The sequence below is a fragment of the Ixodes scapularis genome, unplaced genomic scaffold, assembly GCF_016920785.2.
Source record: "Ixodes scapularis isolate PalLabHiFi unplaced genomic scaffold, ASM1692078v2 PGA_scaffold1__304_contigs__length_218370807, whole genome shotgun sequence".
Taxonomy (NCBI): Eukaryota; Metazoa; Arthropoda; class Arachnida; order Ixodida; family Ixodidae; genus Ixodes; species Ixodes scapularis.
Window position 1 is genome coordinate 38,841,417 of NW_024609846.1, and position 19,536 is coordinate 38,860,952.

The 19,536-nt window shown below is 42.4% G+C and overlaps 1 protein-coding gene across 1 annotated transcript; it reads left to right on the top strand.

Moving 5' to 3' along the window:
- Positions 1 to 322: 322 nt before the first annotated feature.
- On the top strand, positions 323 to 2,526 carry LOC121047300. Its single transcript, XM_040502427.1, has 4 exons — positions 323 to 344; positions 784 to 2,109; positions 2,344 to 2,395; positions 2,472 to 2,526. The coding sequence occupies exons 1-4, from the start codon at positions 323 to 325 to the stop codon at positions 2,524 to 2,526; spliced, it is 1,455 nt and encodes a 484-aa protein (XP_040358361.1).
- Positions 2,527 to 19,536: the final 17,010 nt, after the last annotated feature.

Here is a 19,536-nt window from a genome sequence, read left to right on the forward strand (position 1 = left end):
ACGAAGTATATAAACTCGTTTTCACTAAGAAAAAAAAAAAAAAAAAGCGCGTTTTGCGCTTAGTTCATACGCAGCGCGAAGCGGACCCTGCAAGATGTGTTAAGAAAACAAACAAAAATGTTTTTACTTAAATAACCGGAAAGAATTAACACAAATTCGGAACGAAAACAGACGCATACAACTCTGAAAGATGATGATGAATTTCTTTATTGAGTAAAGATGGCTCGATGATGTTTTAATAAAACAACCAATAACTTCCCTTGTATGCGCATAAAAGTATCTCAGCGCTCCGCGTGAAAAAGAATCGGGACTTCTTTTTACTATGATTCTTGACGTGAAAACGAGTAAAAGCTTAAGAAAGAAAGAATAGGAGACTACATACAGCTACCGTAGTACACCTGACTATCAACGATGTTGAAGTTTCGACTACTTCTTCCTTGCGCGTTTTCTTCCTCCATTCAGAGGCAAGCAGCCATTGCATGTATGGGTATTGATGACAATGAAATGAAGCGAGTCGTCAGACGCACGATACTTGTGCCTTACTGTGTATTACACATTCACTCCTTGTCCTCTCGCTCCTGCAGATGCCTGGAGTGCGATATTTTTGCTGCCCTAAGTGCAAATGGAGGACGTTCACCCTGAGGGCGTTATTCCGGCATTTTCACGGCAGTCATGGCCACGAAGGAAATTGGACTTGTGGGCTACAAGGCTGCCTGAGGACATTTTCTCGTTATGTCCCATACAGGAGGCATGCTACCCGTACCCATGCCACCTTACTTGAAGGTGACACCGCTGAACATTCCAACGAGCCCCGTAATGCCAGAAGTAATCAGTGTTTGCCCCCGGAGGACGTTGAGGGCAATGAGGAAGTCGAGGACAACGTGGAAGTCGTTGACCACCAGATGCAAGATAATGGAGATCTAGTAAGACCACTTGCTCTACTGTTCCTTAAGTGGAAAGAAGGAAGACGGCTTCCAGAGTCTACATTGCACGAAATTGTAAATGACATCCTCTGCTATCTTGAAAGGTTTGCTGAGCACTGTACACTACCACAATCTGATGTCAATTTGCAACTACAGCTCAAGTCCCAGTCTCTTATTGACCTAGAACAACTCCAAACTAGTTCTGGTCGGAGTAGCTACTGGAAAGCATGCTTTCCATTTGTGGAGCCCGAGTGTGTGTTCTTGGGGATAGGTAAAAGTGGGAAAAGACAGACTTTCCAGTATGTTTCAATCTGTAAAATGCTCAAGTGCATACTTGAAAACCCTGTAGCGTGGAGCGACTTCCAGAGCCAGCCCGAGGAGGATGGTTATTTGTCCACTGTTTTTGACGGCACAGCCCACCATGATCATGCCTACTTTCAGGGTGACCGGAAGAAAATCTGTGTTCAACTATACAGTGATGAGTTTGAAGTGTGCAACCCTCTTGGAAGTAAGAGAGGTAAACATAAGCTAACAGCAGTGTATTTCTCTGTTCTAAACTTTCCCCAAAAGGTTAGATCCCGTTTGTCAGGGATACACCTGGCCCTGCTGGTCAAAGACAAGTTTGTCGCTTCTTATGGCCTGCATAAGATCTTTGATCCGCTTGTACGTGACATAGCTGAGCTCGAAAAGAATGGCATTATTGTGAATGGGGAGGTGATCTATGGTTCAGTACTCGCAGTGACTGGAGACAACCTCTCTAGTCATAGGCTAGGTGGGTTTAAATGCAGTTTTAATCATGGCAGAATCTGTAGATTTTGCTTGGCCCTTCACCATGAGATCGCACACAAGCATCTTGAACAAGATTTCGTTCAGCGGTCTCCTACAGGACACAGACATCACCTTGACATGTTAAGGTCAGGGGCACCGTGCAGTTCTTTGTATGGAGTGCGAGAGCCCTGTGCCCTGAACTTCACTGGCTTTGAGCCAACAGAGCACCTGCCTCCCGACGTGATGCACGATTTGCTAGAAGGTGTCATACCTTTTGTGATGAAGCATGTGATTTCGCACCTCATCTCTGGTAACTTTTTTACCCTGAGTGCGCTGAATACATGTATTCTTGACTTTGACTATGCACCGTGTGATCTCAGAAACAAGCCTGAAGAGATATCCAGTGGTTACCTGAAGGGCAAGTCAAATATCAGGGGCAGTGCTTCCCAGATACTCTGCTTCTTTAGACATTTTTCTTTGTATGTTGGGCAGTCTGTTCCAGCTGGAAATGAGGTCTGGGCAACATATTTGTTGCTTAGAAAGATCGTTGAGATTGTCATGAGTCAGAAGATCCCTATAACACATGTTCCTTATCTTCAGAGACTAATCCACTTTTTATGTCTTGAGTTTAAAGCACTGTTCCCATCCACAGCCGTCCCATGCAAGATGCATTATTTGACGCACTACCCCTCCTACATAATGAGGTATGGTCCTCTGGTTAGTTTGTGGGCGATGCGTTTCGAATCGAAGCATCAGTATTTTAAGGACGTCTCCCGCAAGGTTCGAAACTTCAAAAACATTGCCAAAACGTTGGCAACCAGACACCAGTACTTAGAGACTTACATTGCCACACAAGTCAGTAGTGAAAACCAGATTGTCACCACAGGCTGCAAGTCGGTGTTGTTCGAGCATCTGCCAGAGACGATCAAATCATACATTGTGGTACATGATCTTGCTCGAGAAAATGTAGTTGTTTTGAAATCGGTTGCCATTGATGGTTTCGTCTATTCTGAGGGTAGTGCACTGGTCCAGAATGTAGGTGAAGATGACCATGCAGAGTTTGTGCAAGTCTGTGAACTGTTTGCTGTGAATCGAAAAATTCTGGTTCTCGCACATGTGCTCGACACAATTGAATTCGATGAACACCTTCATCTGTATGTAGTGCGTGTGACAACTGAATGTGTTGTTCTGAGCGACGTGCTTAACTTCCAAACTGAGCCACTGTTTGTAATGAAAAAGATGGACAAACATGTAATTAATCTACGTCACAGTTTGTTTTGAGTGTATGGCACCACAACTCTTAGATTTGCACTCTTTAGAGCTTTAGCTGTATTGTAAAACTTAGTGCTAACTTTTTTAATTGTTTTGCTTTTCATTTTGCTTCAGTGCCCTAACATGTTTTTCCTTTTTGAAATGGTTCTTAATTTTTGTATAGCTGTGTCATCTTGTAACTATCAATGTATTTACTGTCATAACTATATGTATCTTGCTGTTCTTGAAATCTCCCCTTTCTCCTTTCACTTATGTGATGCCTTATGGTCCCTTAGGGACTGTAAAATAAATGAATGAATCTTTTTGTGACGATGAGAATAAAAGTAATTGACCCAGGGTGGGCAACCTGAGGTAAAACTGATGTGAGTCTGTGTTTATTTGTTGAAAAATAGACCAGCCTGCTAGCTAAGAAACCAGGTGTTAACCTCTTTGCTCTTGAAGATGAGGTCCACCGATTCATTATCTTATTTTTATTGGACGAGGCGTGAGGTCATGCCTCCCCAGGGAGAACATTGCGGGCGCATGTGCAGTGGGACCTTTTCCGCAGAGAGCAGCTCAAGCTCGGAACCTTCATTTCATTCTCAAAAGAAATGCAGAACTAATTTGCAACGTCACTAAAGGGTTGAGATGACGATTGTGGTGCAACGAACAAGACAAATTCTTTGTAATATTGACAGTTAGTCCATATTATTTGCTGACATATTAATGGTTATTGGAAAACTTCAACAGCGCACAGAAGGATGAAGACTGAAGAGAGGCAAACAGGACAAGCACTGTAGAAGGGCTGCAGCTTGCCTCTCTTCAGCCTTCGTCCTTCTGTGCGATGCTGAAATTTTTTAATAAACAACCAACTCTCCTGTATCGCTACTTTAATGATGCTTAGATCTCTGAACAATTACATACAGCATTTTCTATTGAACTTCACAACGCTTTAGTAGCCTACATTGCACCACTGGTGTGTGACCTGAACGGCCCCGTCAGCTGAGATCTCAGTAAAGAATCGTGCTAAGAAACATACGAGTATGTTAGAGATTTGCCGAGATGGCCCCGAAAACACATGCCTAACCAGCCAGCTCGTCATGCTTGGGATAATTGACGAGAACCTCATTCGGGTTTGATTGGATTTATAGGGTTACAGGGCGGTTTCATGCGACACACTTTCGGTTCAAAATGGTGGGACTATCACTGTGTGTTCCCATGTAGTTTTTTCAGTTCACTTGAATATTTTTGAATAGTGATTGATGTGCCCATTAGAATGCCGGCCAGTGCTCCATTTTTATGCGGAAGAAAAAGGCCGTGGCCAGAATGGCTCCGGCATTTTAAGCAGAAAATCAGAGGTAAACAATGCTTTTTTGAACTATACTTCGTGTCGTCTTAACATGGACCAAGCAAAAAGGCTATGAGCACGAGCTCAAGTTGGATGGTGGCTCGGCTGCACGAGTGCTCGAGCAGCGGGGCTACCTGTCAAAGCTATCCGCCCGTGCTCGTAGTCTTTGGGCTTAGTCCATGTTAAGATGGCATAAAGTATAGCGATGTCGTGAACCTGCTGAGGTTCGAGTTCGACAAGTTCCAACTTTTTCTAACTTTTGAAAAGGAGTTTGACGAAACGGGCTGTAGTTGAGCTTGTTGGTGCACAATACTATAATAGGGCCGGTTGAACCTATTATAGTTCAGCTGGCTCTATTATAGTATGACGAAAGTTCGACTGAGGTTAGACCATTATGCGAAAGCGTTGAAAGTGAAAGCAGCCTGACGGATATTTATGGGTGTTCCCTTTGAAGAGCTTGAGTATTGGATTAGATTTTGGTTCTCCATTGTGTTCACCTGCTGCACCTGAACATTGAGGAGTTCGCCAAACTGCACGAACTTTCCGGTTTGTTTTTTCTTCAATGATGCTTTCCGGTCGAGCAAGGGTCTGTCACTGCGCCTGCCGCAGGAGACGGAAACACGGACAGGCAGAGCTGCATCAGTAGAGCATCGCCCGTCGTCGCTGCGGCGAAGGGAAATATCTTTCCCTGGCGGGTGGCACTCACTCAATCGAATGGCGTTTTAGCAAACAAGCCCTGCCCATGACGTTTCATCGGATGATTCTTGAGCAAAGGGCGAAGGAGTTCATCGCCGTGACCATCTCGGCCGCCGGCATTCTGTTTGCCTCTTTTCCTGATGTGCTGAGCTGCATCAGTAGAGCATCACCCATCGTCGCTGCGGGGTCGGGTTCTCGGGCAAAAAGGCGAAGGGAAATATCTTTCCCTGACGGGAGGCACTCACTCAATCGAATGACGTTTTAGCGAACAAGCCCTGCCCATGACGTTTCATCGGATGACCCTTGAGCGAGGGAGGCACTCACTTGATCGAATGACGTTTGAGCGAACGCCCACGTTTCACCGAATGACACTTTAGCGAGGAGTCGGACGCCGCGAAGAGGCGTTTTCGGGTGGGCCAAATGGGTTCACATTTTTGTAATAAGCCGACGCAGACTGTCGCCGCGAAGCGGCGTAAGCGCAGCGCGGCGGATGGGTTAACGCGCGCCCCCGTTATCCGCTAAAACGTCAATTCGCTCAAATTAGCATTAGCTTGCCGAACCCTTGGCGGTTCTGACGAGATTTGGTGCAAGTACGAGCCTGAGATTCCCGCGCAGAGCACAGCAAAGCGAGGGGTGACTGCGCTTAGCACGGTCTCTTTGGGCGTACGTTGTCCCGCCGTCGGGAGTTCATTCGCTAAAACGCCAACTCGCTCAAATAATCTCCATTTCCTTACCGTCATTCGCTCATGCAGGATACGATCCCGAGAGTGACGACGTGAGGAGGAGAAAGTGCCGTGCGACTCATGATGCCATGATGCGCCTTCGCCCGTGCCGACCTTAGCGCGATTCTGTGCGGCACCCCAAAGGTAGTGACTATTTCGATGGCTAATATCAAAATAACCTTTAAAACTATTCTGGCGTCCGTGATTTCGCTTCCGTAAAGACGTAGGAGCAGCCATAGGCGTAGACTTCGGGGGGGCAACGGGGCTCGTGCCCCCCCCCCGGCGAGATCCGGGTGGGGGGGGGGGGGGGGGGGGCAGAGCCCCCCCTGGGCCCGGGCCATGATCCTTACCGAGACGCTGTTTACGTGCCATGTAACGAGTTTCTAGTAGTGGCATGTAACCAAAATAACGCCCACGTTGCCTTTATTGACAAAATACATGGGAAATGGAATCCCAGCGTGCTTTCGTTAGCTTCAATCTCCAGTTCTGACGAAAAAGTAACGCGAAGCCCCCCCCCCCCCTTCCCCCGGGGAACTTCCCAGCCTGCCCCCCCCCCCCCCCCCCCCCGGGGAACTTCCCAGCCTGCCCCCCCCCCCCCCCCCCCCCCGGGGAACTTCCCAGCCTGCCCCCCCCCCCCCCCCCTCCCCGGGAAAATGGAAAGTCTACGCCGCTGGGAGCAGCTAATTTCTTAATCTGGCATCTCAATTACGTATATAATGGACCTCCAACCACCCTTCGACGCGTCGGTCCTATAGCGTAGTGGGTTGGAGCGTGTGTCTGCTGCACTGAGGTCGTAGGTTCAAATCCCGGAAAAGTCTTTTTTTTTTTTTTTAGGGGGGGGGGGGGGGCATTTTTTTTAACGTTGTTTACGTTTTTGTTTACGGAACATAGAAACGCGTTTCAGTGTATACGGGTGATTCCCTGTGCTTACGGGCGAGGGAAAGAGGAAGGTGGGTTAACGCGTTTCAGCGTTCCGACCGGACGTAACCAACGTAACTCTATAGGCACAGCGAATTTCCGGTTACGTCGGACGTAACTTTCATTATTTTACTTGGGTTACGTGTCAAAACGACGTTTTTATTATTTTGACGACGTCAAAGTAATTTTTTTATTATTTTTTTTCATTTACCTTAAGTGACGTCATAGCCATAAAAATGATTTTAACGGTTCTTTTGACATTAGCCGTCAAAATAGACACTTTGCATGCTCTGCCTTAATTCGCATAAAACATCGACGACTATGAAATTATGGGTGTATCGACAAAATCGCAATCACGCCTTTTTCACACCGTGTGAATAAAGCGTGTAAATTGGAATGCGTACACCCTATTAACACGATTTTATGTGCCGGCTGTCCCGGTAGGGCGTATAAAGGGTGGATGAGGGGTGTAAACGTTTGGGTACACCCTCATTACACCAATCAATTCTCAAAAATTGTGTAAAAAGGGCGTAAGAAGGGCGTAAGTTGAAAAATACACCCTTTTTACTCGATTATGGGTGTGAAAAAGTTTAGTGTGTAGACTTCCAAGGTGCTTTGCGGAACAGTGCTTCACATAATGGCATATGGAAAGCCGTCCCACGTATAATAGGGAGACTTATGTGAAACGGTGTTTCATATGTTTATATCTGGAACATTGGTACAGATAGAAGAAGCTAGCTGTTTCCGAAACACTGCTTCATATAAAGCAGGTAAGGGGTTTCTGTTGTTCCACATACTTTTGCACCTGCCTCCTTATAGACCATTCTAAGATATCAGGCATAAAATAAAAAGCAAGGAAGCAGTAAAGAGAGCAGTTATGCTGCACATACGTTTCTGGTGCTGTGGTATTCGCTTTCTAATAGCTCAGTGTCTCCAGAAATCAAGAGCTCGAAGCACAATGCGCATGTGAATAGAGTAACTTGAAATTTGGTATTTTAGAATTCTCAGCGCCAGCTGACGTTTCACTAAGAGACCCAGCTTGATCAGTGCCCTGCAGAAGCTAATGCTCTTTGTAAAAATTAGACTGCCATTCTAGATGGCTTCTTCCCAAGTCACTCCTTTTGTGATGCACTGTGAGCTCTTCATTTCATAAAACATTGAGCTAACAAAAAAAAGCGACATCATCAGAAACGTACTTGCAGCAGAACTGCTTTCCTTGCAACTTCCTTGCTTTTTATGTTATCTCTATAACGGCACCTTAGAGTGGTCTACAAGGCAAGTGCAACAATATCTAGGACAACGCAAGGCCATGACCTGCTTTATGTAAAACATTGTTTCAGAAATGATTGGTACTGTTTTATCTGGAATTAAAAAGACCAAAACAATGATCTTTTTAACCTTCAAAATCGCTGTTGTAAAATTGCATATTGCAAATTCTTTGCAAAGTAACATGCCAGATAAATATTTTTCAGGTGTTGCTTATAGCGGCCTATTGATAAATAAATTACCAAAGGCAGTTTGATCTCTCCGTGTTCAGTATGAAGATAAACACTTCAATAATGCAGTCAGTGGCTTAGACGCTGGAAGATATTAAAATTGGCTTCGAAAGCGTAAAAACAAAACCACTCATTTTATTGTTTTTTAATGATTATAACGGTAAATGGTCTCACACCAAACAGGCTGGCCTAGCTCGACTTTTGCACAAAATCATATATAATTCTACTTAAAATAAAATTTATTTTCCATTCAACATGTAAAGGAGGAATCTAAAATAAAATGCTGATCAGTCAGCTTGAACAGGACCTCGTCCCCCTACAAACCAATAGTGGCGATGCAGAGAACAACAATAAAACGTAAGCATAGTGTTAAGCGCTCATGCTTGGATATTCCTAATAAAAAAAATGAAATACACATAACCTTCAAAACCAGTACTAAAAATACACAACCCAATATACGAAAAATCTTTCATACATACAGCACATAAAATTACGAGCCTGTGATTTAACAGAAATAATAAAACATCCAGAAAAAGTTTGAAAAATGGTCAGCGTACACACTCTTTACTGAACTACACTGAAGAAGCAACTGGAGCAGATAATTAATATATACAAAATAAGCTTTGTGTCAAATGTACTCAACCTGAGGTGAGCACACCTTTCTTTCACGTCGACGGTATGATATTTGTTAATTGTATAAGAAATGTGCTATGTACCATCGGGCTAAAATCAAATTCGAACAGTGACGGAACTATGAGCCTACTACCGCCGCAGCTTCCCAGCTTGGATTGTGCTTGGCAAGATCCAAACACGTCAAAATAGGATTCACAGCCTCGCAGCGTCCAATTTCTATGAGCTTAAACCTCGTCAAGCACAGCTCAAGCTTAGAAGCTGTGCCGGTGGTGGGCTGTAAGTTCCATTACTGTTCGCATTTCCTTTGAACCCGATGGTACATCTGTGGAGTCAGTGACCAAATTAATTGGTAGTTTTGGCAAAGTGTGCCTTATCATATAGTCTCTGTATGTAGCTTTGTTAGTAATCATCTGCCTGCATTCCCATCCTCGCGTTTCGTCCCGGGGGTTATTTAATTTGGAACATTGATAACTCCGAAATTTTTTTTGATTAGGACTATGTCTGCTTTTTGTCGGTAGAAATTAGTCTGTAATTGTGCAAGTTATGAATTGTTAATAAGTCTAGCCGTCTAAAAAATTCTTCCGTATGCGAGTCGTACGGGGCGTTGTAAATAACACGCATCATATTTTAAACTGAATGAATTTTGCTTAGGTTGGTTCAATGTGGTCATAGCCCAGATGAGATGGCAGTAGTTAAGATACGAGCAAAATAATGACCTATACACCGCCTTTTTGGCAAACGCCGGAAGCACAAAGCGGTTTCTATAAGTTATTCCAATCACTCCAGTTAATTTTAGAATTATATTTCTGATGCGAGAATCGCAAGACATTTGTTCATTTAAGATCACGCCCAAGGTTCTGAATTGTCGAAGAATCTCAAACGGCAAGTTTCGTTCTTAATGTGCTCTCGAAAGCTCTCCTTGAGAGGCCTGTTCGTTATGATTCTTCCCACAGAACGCTCCCCTATATAAAAAGTGGCTGACGGAATGGGAAAATTAGGCAGATAATTGACAATAATGTTTCATGAAATATTTAATATAAGTAAGCCTACGATCGGACACAAAACGTAGAGCGACAATGAAAATATTTACCACTGCTGCTTCGAGAGGAAATAATATTTGTCAGGAATAAGGAAGGGGATGCAGCCAAAGCATGTTTCAGGATGTTAATAGTCGGTCAAACTAGCATGAGCACTGCTAAAATGATGGAATCGAATATCTTTGGGAAGTTGCAGTGTTGGCCGCGACTATGCCAGCCCAAGACTGCGCTCGGCTCCCACCTCCAAAATGTTGTTTGATCTTTCCAAGCATTCTGGTGAGTAGCACGGGAACCGGAATACAATGCAACTTGAAGTCATGACCGTTGTGGGCTCTGAGACCACAAAGACGTAAACATTGAAAACGCCACCAGTTTTGCCCCCCACACGATCGTTTGATTCATATCAGCCCGTCTTGATTAGTTGACAATCAAGACGCAGAATAAAAGAGAATGTGAGAACTACGAATTTCAAAGTGCTCTACTGAAAGTGCCCGATGTCCGGTTACCTATGCAGTGACCAGGACATCAGACAGCCGTAGGTAGAGAGGTTAAACAAGAAATATGCTTGATTTGAGGCTAGCATGACGCGTATTTTGGATCAATATTTTTGCTAAATCCAATTGGCTGTTGGGTAGGTCCCAATGAGATGTCTGAGCAGTCCACGTTTAAATAAAAGTGCCGACCCAATATATATAGTGGGCGATTTATTTCTGAGCCTCATTTTTGAGGCGATTACTGAAGACTACAATACAATTCAAATATTCCGCGGCCTCCTTTGCTTTTACGCTTGTCGAAAAGCTTCAGAGATGGCGCCAGCTTTCCAGGTTGCAGCGTTGCATAGTTTGCAGCAAGCACTTCGTTTAGCAGAACTTGACAAACGACAAAGGCTATAACCCCGAAAAACCAATCAGAGAATCGGAGCGAGCAAATTGAAACATTCCGCATTCCACAAAAAGGAATGTGCGTTCCTTCTGTGGAGAGCTCTCACGTGCCAATTGGCTCTATTGTCTTCACTGGTTCACGCAAGCTGTAGCGTTCGTGCTTTGCCAAGTTGTGCTGCAACGGAGAGGTATTGCGGAATAACATAAATGCTGAAACTTCTGGCATAATTGAAGCTTGCTTTGTCCGTTGTGTGTGATTTTCGTCCACAATCCGAAATGTCTTCATGATATTCAATATTTTGAAGCCTAAAACTCCTAATTAGCCTTTTAGTGATACCGCAGGCACGTAGCCAGGGGCAGGGAGGGGGGGGGGGGGGCATGGGGCCCGGGCCCCTTCTTCCCCCCCCCCCCCCCAGAAATCTTCGGCCTTGCTGGGGCCCCCTCTCCCCCTCCCCCTCATACAGCATTTTGTCATGGGTTGCCCCCCCCCCCCTTCTCTCCCTGCCCCCGAAACAAAATCCTGGCTTCATGCCTGGATACCAGTCATTGTCTTGAAGGTGATCAGAGCTACCATAATCGACGAGTCCTCAGTGAAATAAATCTGGCGCCTTTCGGCCGTTTTAGGATTTCAAAAGGCCGCACTGCAATGTCGGTAAGCATTTGACATCATCACAAACGACCGCGTCTCAAGTGGCACAGCTTCTGCTGGGAGCAAACCCGTGGCATCATAACAAACGCTGAACTTGTTCAGTTTGACATAGCCGCAGTGAATCCTTCCTAACGCAACGGACATTTCGCATAGTTGCCACAAGATGCGAGACGTCATGATGACTTGGCTGGGACATATGTACTCCTCAGGAACATGAACTTCAATGGCACAATTTACAGCTGGGCTGGTATTCGGCTAACGGTGGACAGTTCTGAAGTTGTCAGGCTACGCTCGCTAGCTCCGGAGTAGGCGGAATGTGCCCATCGTAGTTGAAACAAGATGTACAACGAACGCGAAGAAAAGAGTCTGGTTTGATAAACGAAACCGTTTTATTTTTTTTATGACGTAATATTGCGAAAGAGTGACCATGCGCATTGCCATAAGGCCCGGTTTTCCCTGCGCCCGGTTACTCTTTCGCGCAGTTTTGATATCAATGCGTCCATTTTTAAATATCATTCATTAATAGGTAAAGCAAAGCGTATCTTTTAGCATGTGCAGTTCGCAAACTGCAAAGAAAAATAAAGACATAAAATGATAGAAAAATGACAGGACCCAACAGTTTAGTGAAACGCAAAAAGGTTAATGGGAAATGCAATTCAAATATTCCGCGGCCTCCTTTGCTTTTACGCTTGTCGAAAAGCTTCAGAGATGGCGCCAGCTTTCCAGGTTGCAGCGTTGCATAGTTTGCAGCAAGCACTTCGTTTAGCAGAACTTGACAAACGACAAAGGCTATAACCCCGAAAAACCAATCAGAGAATCGGAGCGAGCAAATTGAAACATTCCGCATTCCACAAAAAGGAATGTGCGTTCCTTCTGTGGAGAGCTCTCACGTGCCAATTGGCTCTATTGTCTTCACTGGTTCACGCAAGCTGTAGCGTTCGTGCTTTGCCAAGTTGTGCTGCAACGGAGAGGTATTGCGGAATAACATAAATGCTGAAACTTCTGGCATAATTGAAGCTTGCTTTGTCCGTTGTGTGTGATTTTCGTCCACAATCCGAAATGTCTTCATGATATTCAATATTTTGAAGCCTAAAACTCCTAATTAGCCTTTTAGTGATACCGCAGGCACGTAGCCAGGGGCAGGGAGGGGGGGGGGGGGCATGGGGCCCGGGCCCCTTCTTCCCCCCCCCCCCCCCCAGAAATCTTCGGCCTTGCTGGGGCCCCCTCTCCCCCTCCCCCTCATACAGCATTTTGTCATGGGTTGCCCCCCCCCCCCCCTTCTCTCCCTGCCCCCGAAACAAAATCCTGGCTTCATGCCTGGATACCAGTCATTGTCTTGAAGGTGATCAGAGCTACCATAATCGACGAGTCCTCAGTGAAATAAATCTGGCGCCTTTCGGCCGTTTTAGGATTTCAAAAGGCCGCACTGCAATGTCGGTAAGCATTTGACATCATCACAAACGACCGCGTCTCAAGTGGCACAGCTTCTGCTGGGAGCAAACCCGTGGCATCATAACAAACGCTGAACTTGTTCAGTTTGACATAGCCGCAGTGAATCCTTCCTAACGCAACGGACATTTCGCATAGTTGCCACAAGATGCGAGACGTCATGATGACTTGGCTGGGACATATGTACTCCTCAGGAACATGAACTTCAATGGCACAATTTACAGCTGGGCTGGTATTCGGCTAACGGTGGACAGTTCTGAAGTTGTCAGGCTACGCTCGCTAGCTCCGGAGTAGGCGGAATGTGCCCATCGTAGTTGAAACAAGATGTACAACGAACGCGAAGAAAAGAGTCTGGTTTGATAAACGAAACCGTTTTATTTTTTTTATGACGTAATATTGCGAAAGAGTGACCATGCGCATTGCCATAAGGCCCGGTTTTCCCTGCGCCCGGTTACTCTTTCGCGCAGTTTTGATATCAATGCGTCCATTTTTAAATATCATTCATTAATAGGTAAAGCAAAGCGTATCTTTTAGCATGTGCAGTTCGCAAACTGCAAAGAAAAATAAAGACATAAAATGATAGAAAAATGACAGGACCCAACAGTTTAGTGAAACGCAAAAAGGTTAATGGGAAATGCGAGAAAGCATGAGTAACGACAGGAAAATAACATGCAGTACCTCAACATGTAAACCCGGGAGAGAAGAAAAAAAAAAAAAAAAAAAACGGACGAAACAAAACTTAACCTTTTTTTTCCGATTGGAGTTTTGTGTCTACCTTGTTATGCCTACCATTTTTTTCCTCTGCTCCTGGTTCATTATGTCTATCTTAGACCGGCTCGCCTACACACTCGCTTTAGCTTCTGTACTACGTGTTTCGTACTAAAGAAAGAAACGGGTTTTGTTTTAGTTTCTCAATACATGCCAATACGTCTGCTTTGAGAGGCTCCTTCTTCCCAGCATCTCGATAAGGACGCATCCCGACGGCACGTTGTGCACGCTAAGTTTAATGCTGTCCAGGCACACTGTTCCAATATTGGGCCCTCACAAGCAACCCCATTGTATTACCTCTTTCAGATTGAGGACATACACACATAGGCGCGGATACCCCCTCTATTTGACACGGACACAAAGGCAGAATGAAAACAAAAATATTTTCTCAAATTTAAATGTTTTGAATGATTTACTTGAAATCAGATTTTTTATTAATATATGTATATATATATATATATATCAGATGTATTTCATTTAAATCACAGTAGTTAAAACTTGTGATATTTTATTACAAGATGTATTCTTAAGCCTGGCAGATCAATTGACCATATTCTCACCGATTATACTGCGCATGACAGTAGTTTAATTAACTAGTATTTTATTGATGTAGACCCGCTTCATTCGAAAAAAATATAGCCTGTTATTCTAGCAAGTTGAAGAGCTGGATTTGCTTTCTCTTTTGCGATCGGATTTACTTGCCATGGGACATTTTCTAGTTTTCGTTTTTTCCCTTTTTTATTTGCTTTACATAACTGACGAACGAAGTGGAAGGTAGAAATAAAGCTAAATGATCTGGTTACTCAAAAAAACACTTGATTTTGTTCGTGTTAAGGAGGACACAACCCAGAAAAAAAAAATTCTGCAAGAAAAGTTGATTTTGAATAATGCCATATCTATATCCACCAACATCTAAAGAGTATTCCCGGAAAGTTTCATTAGTTTACACCCTATAGTTAATTTTTTTATAGTTTAGTTTCGGTCCAACGATGCTAAAGAAAATGGAGAAGTTGGAGCAATTTGAACGCATTTTTCTTCATTCCACTTTTTGTCATACATTTCAGTTGAGGAAAACTATACTTTTGTTATTACGAACTTAGATTCATTTTTGAGAGTTTTTCTGAGGTGACATTTTAAGGGGAAGGTAGCTGTAAGCTTGTATTTTTATTTTGTCATTCTTGATGCTGAAGAACTAAACTTTTGGACAAAAGATGGAAATATAAAAAAACGGTATTTGTCTTTATGTGGACTTTTTGTCACGAAAGATGGTATAATATAGAAATATAGCTCCATAGCTATCTGCTCTGAACTGTCCTATAGCAATATGACACACGAAAACGACAATTGTATAAGTAATTTCAAGACCATAGCTTTTCCACGCAAACATGCCCACTTTAAGTTTTTAACATTTGCACTTTTCTTTATACTTCACCCCGGTTAACAAAACTTGGCAGAAATGTTCTCAACAACAACAGAAACAAACCCTGTAAATGTCAGGTAAATTAGACACGTGGTTCAAACATTCCCTGCTTCGAGTAGTGTACCCCCTTAAACCTGATATAAATATTTATTTATTTGGGATTATTTTATTTAAACACAAATTAACAAATGCAGGCAGAAAGGAAGCACGACATATAAATAAATAATAAATAAAATATTTTCGGTTTCTCTATTTTTTGGCGCGACAGGTTTCATTGATATTATTTCAATTCATTTAATTTATTTACCTCAAGGGCGTCTTTGAGGACGCATTACATGAGGGAGTAGGTGGTGCATGCATTTGAAACAACATAATAACACAATTTTACAAACACAGTCCTTGGTACAAAACACCTAACACAACTGGTTTGATTTAAATCACGAATTAAATAATAATCTAAATCTCGATGTAAATCACCTATAATTTTATCCTTCATCCTGCTCAGGGGGCTTGCGGAAAATGAGCTACTATTGTATTATTTTTTTAGTCTGTGTAAACAATAGGCTTCTATATTCTCCTAATACTTCGTGCCAACTTGAACAAGAACTTTAGTTGCAGCAAAAGCAGTGAACTTCATATTCTAGCTAGAAAGAGACAGCTGGCGAAGCTGAGCGGAAGATTACATTGTCGGATTTGTTTCCCTGTATTTCTGTCCAGCAGTGATAATTAAGTGTTTCGAATTTTCTAACATTTTTCCCATTTATATCTCCGAAAATTCAGCTAAATGACAGGAGAAAGAGGCAAAGAGGGACATATTCCCAATAAAATACCATCGTGACTGTACTTTATTCGCAGAACAGATTCTTAAACAAACGTAACCCAAAAATGTTGCACTATCAATTGGATTTTGATTTTATTTATTGTTGCTCTCTCAAGTCGACATGTGCTTAGTTTTCCTTTTTTTCTTCTGCAGTCTGCGTTCGGAGTGCTGGAGATTCGATCCTGTCGCAACGGCACCTGCGTTCAGTCTCCAGCGGAATCGACTGTCCGGCCCGTTCAGCGAACCAACCAGCCACAGACAACAACACCACATGCCGCGGAGAAGTCGCCTTGAAACACTACCGACAGCAATTAACCAGTTTTGATTCGTATGGTATGCTGATGTTTAGATCAAAAATGACTCGTTTACAAATATTACATTTCTTATCTTTATTAATGTAATATTTTGACGAACTGACTCGGCGGAACGAAGTGCTTGTGCTTTCTTTTTGCTATGGTATCTTGTACATGACTTGCATATATTTGTTTTCTATCTGGCAATGTGGAGAGCAAGTCGCCTGCTTTTTGCGCAGGAGTGGCGGTGACGTCAGAACGACGCCAAGCTCTAATTGGCTTTGATTGGAAGGATAGTGTGCAGACTTCATTGCCAGATGCCTCGAGGTCTACCCACTATTTATTTGAATCAGCCAATAAGAACTCGGCGTTCTGACTTCATCGGAACCCCTGTACAAGAAGCAGACTAACTTGCGCTCCGCATAGGTAATAATAAAGTTACCAATCTCTATATAATCGCAAGTCTGAAGCAACTAAATAAAATATGCCTAGGTGTTTGTACTTTATATAAAATACCGTTTTTCTCTCTTTGCAGTGCAGTTAAATTGTTGCTGCTTTGAATTCTCGTTAATATTGCTTAGTTGATATGTCTAAACTCGCTCTTGAATTAGCACAGCTATTGTGTTTTATTTTATAGGCACAGGCCGACAGTACACAGAAAAGGAACACAACAGCGTTAATAACGCTATAAAAAGTAAGCCAAATGGCACCAATATACCTAAAAACCTAGGCGTCTGAGCGCAATTACCTCTCTAGAAGTGAGATTTGTTTGATGCTGAATAAATAAATGTTTGTTACGAAAAATGCAAAATGGAAGATGCCTTTCAAGAGTAAGTGTACCCTAAACAAGATGTGCCCTACAAGGGCCGTAAAAGTACGGAACCAAGAACTGAGACTAAATTTAAAATCCAGAGTCTCCACCTGAGATTAAGGTGGCCTCGAGTGTGCATTCTGGTAATATTTGTTACAGTGTGGTGCTTTAGATAAAAATTAACTATAAATGTAAAATCATAATCCTGTATTTTCAAACGGCTGCTTGGTGTGCAGAAAGGTAGCGTTTGTTTGACACACACCGAGGTCGCTACTCAACAATTTTTGAGGTCAGTGTGAGTGCTGAAATAAAATTGGCTCTTTACTTTGCTAGGAATATTTGTTAAATAATACCTGAGGCGACTGTAGAAATGAACATTAATATACAGCACTACACATGTGTATGCTTATCGTTCTGGCCACCAAACGTCTGTTACAGTGTTTACACACAAAATGTAAATCCGAGAAAAGATAATATGGTAATTATTTCAAAAATAACTGATGAACATTAATATATGTTTACGATATTAACTCGTTTTTTCAGTATTCCAAATCTTCAAACCAGTTTTGTTTGACAATTTTTTACGATGTAGTTGTTAGAACTCCGCCGCGAGGAACGAGCCGGCATGATTTGACAAAGCCAAACAGAAGATGACGATGTTTATTAGGATGGCGTAATGTGCGATGGCTGTAAAAGAAAAACGAAAATTGTGTTTCTTCACTAGTAAGGTAAACTGCTGAGAAATTTAAGCTACAGTAATAATTTAACAAGAAACACATTATTTTATTTGTTTGACTAAAATTGGCACACATCAGGCGTCCATACAAAGTATCGCAGAGGTATGGAACATGCTGAAGTTTTATGAGTTTTGCTCATAGCCGGCGTAAAAAGTCATTTACAGTTTATGCTAGAATTATTAAGAAAGTATCTAACAATTACATGAAAACGCATATAAACACATTATTCCCAACGTTGTTATAATATTTACAACAGAAAGTCGCTTGCTCAGTCGGTTCCAGAGAGACTGACCAAAACAATTATGGCCATGAAGCTTTATAATTGTAAGCACATACGGGGATAAGTAAAGTCATAAAACGTCACGACCATGCAACGCCCGCGCACCATTTGCAATGCAAACAATCCTCCGCCTTCCAGAAGCTGGCAGCAACAGCGCGAATATGTGAACATTGTAGAACAATAAAATAATCTATAGGTTAAAAAACGACGGTTTTAGATATTCTTTCTTACCTAGCATATATCAAGACTGGGTTAATGTAGTAATGATATTCTCACTCTGACGAATTTTTATTCTTTTGTAGCGGCTATTATTGTACGTTAGTACCTTTTGGACGAGATTCGCATTTGTTTTTAAATATTGCAATCGTTTTTGCTAAAATGTTTGTGGTGGAGGAGGTAGATGTTTCAAATAAATAAAAGAATGAATGCATAAATAAATAAATAAATAAATAAATAAATAAATACATGAATAAAAATGCCAACAAGGGAAGGAATTATTTTAACTAAACTATTGAAATAAATAGGTTTAGAGTAACACCTTTGATAGTGTGAGATTTTTTCTGCGTCAAAATTTTTAATTGAACCTGCAATATGTAATCAATGGTCAGATGGTTAAACGACACTGCACTGAAAACTTGTATGAAGTCTGCAAACCAAAACCAAGAAACGAAGCGTGTACCGTGTTTACTTGTGTCATAGACGTCCTGCTTCTGAACAAAGCCCAGGCTTCCACTTTTCAGCAGATACATTCGATCGTCAAGTTGTACACGAGAAACGTAACAAAAATGTGATCGAGAAAACGATCATCTGGGGAAATGCGATCTGAGCAGAAACATTTTCCTTTTGTGTGTGAGGACGTTATACCTGTACGATAAGTAAATAGCGATGATTGTCTGTTCTGCGCTTTTAATGTGACTGTACAGCATGTATGCTTAAACAGCGCATTTATCAATGGAGTGAGTACGATTTGTGTATGCCACATGCATATATTTTTTTGAAGGTTAAGTTGTATAATGCATGAATTGATTTTTAAAACTTGTTAATTGTCCGTCTCTTCTGCGTGATTAATAACGTATTCGAATGAAATAATGAGACAATTTGTGGTTACTTGATCAATGACGTACCAAGTGAGCCACAAGTGTATTTTAAAATGAAACTTTATTGCGATAGCTTGCAATGAGCAATTTTGATGCAATCGATTTTGTGTTATTAATTAAAAATGGCTTTTCAAAAGCCTTGAAGTGCATTCTTCGGTTCAGTTTTCTCAAACGAAAAGTTACTCTTTGCTGCAAAGAAGGCGGGGGGGGGGGGGGGAGATGAAATGTAAAGATTACGAATTGATCAAAGCACACTCACTCAAAATGTGTTGCCGAATGGGCAGCTAGCACGCGTTGAAGGGTCACTGTATTAAGAAGGAATAATTGTGTTTTTTTTTTTTCTCTTAAAAAAACGCACCAATTCTGTACGATCAACGAAGCCAACAGACAGAGCAAACCTGAACGTCAATACATTTTGAATTAAGTGTATTAACGCCATTTCAAAATTAGTATTTTGCGCCTATGATTCAAAAGCACGAAGCGAAAAGCTGAGCTAAGTCGCCGTTCCTTCCTTTCTTTCTGTCTCGTTCTCGCTCGCT

Bases quoted from the DNA above. Each gene is read 5' to 3' on its own strand.
- LOC121047300 (XM_040502427.1), top strand. From the start codon at position 323: ATGATTCTTGACGTGAAAACGA. The intron at 345-783 runs GTAAAAGCTTAA...CCTTACTTGAAG, and splicing joins GATTCTTGACGTGAAAACGA to GTGACACCGCTGAACATTCC. The intron at 2,110-2,343 runs GCAAGTCAAATA...TCCCATCCACAG, and splicing joins ATCCAGTGGTTACCTGAAGG to CCGTCCCATGCAAGATGCAT.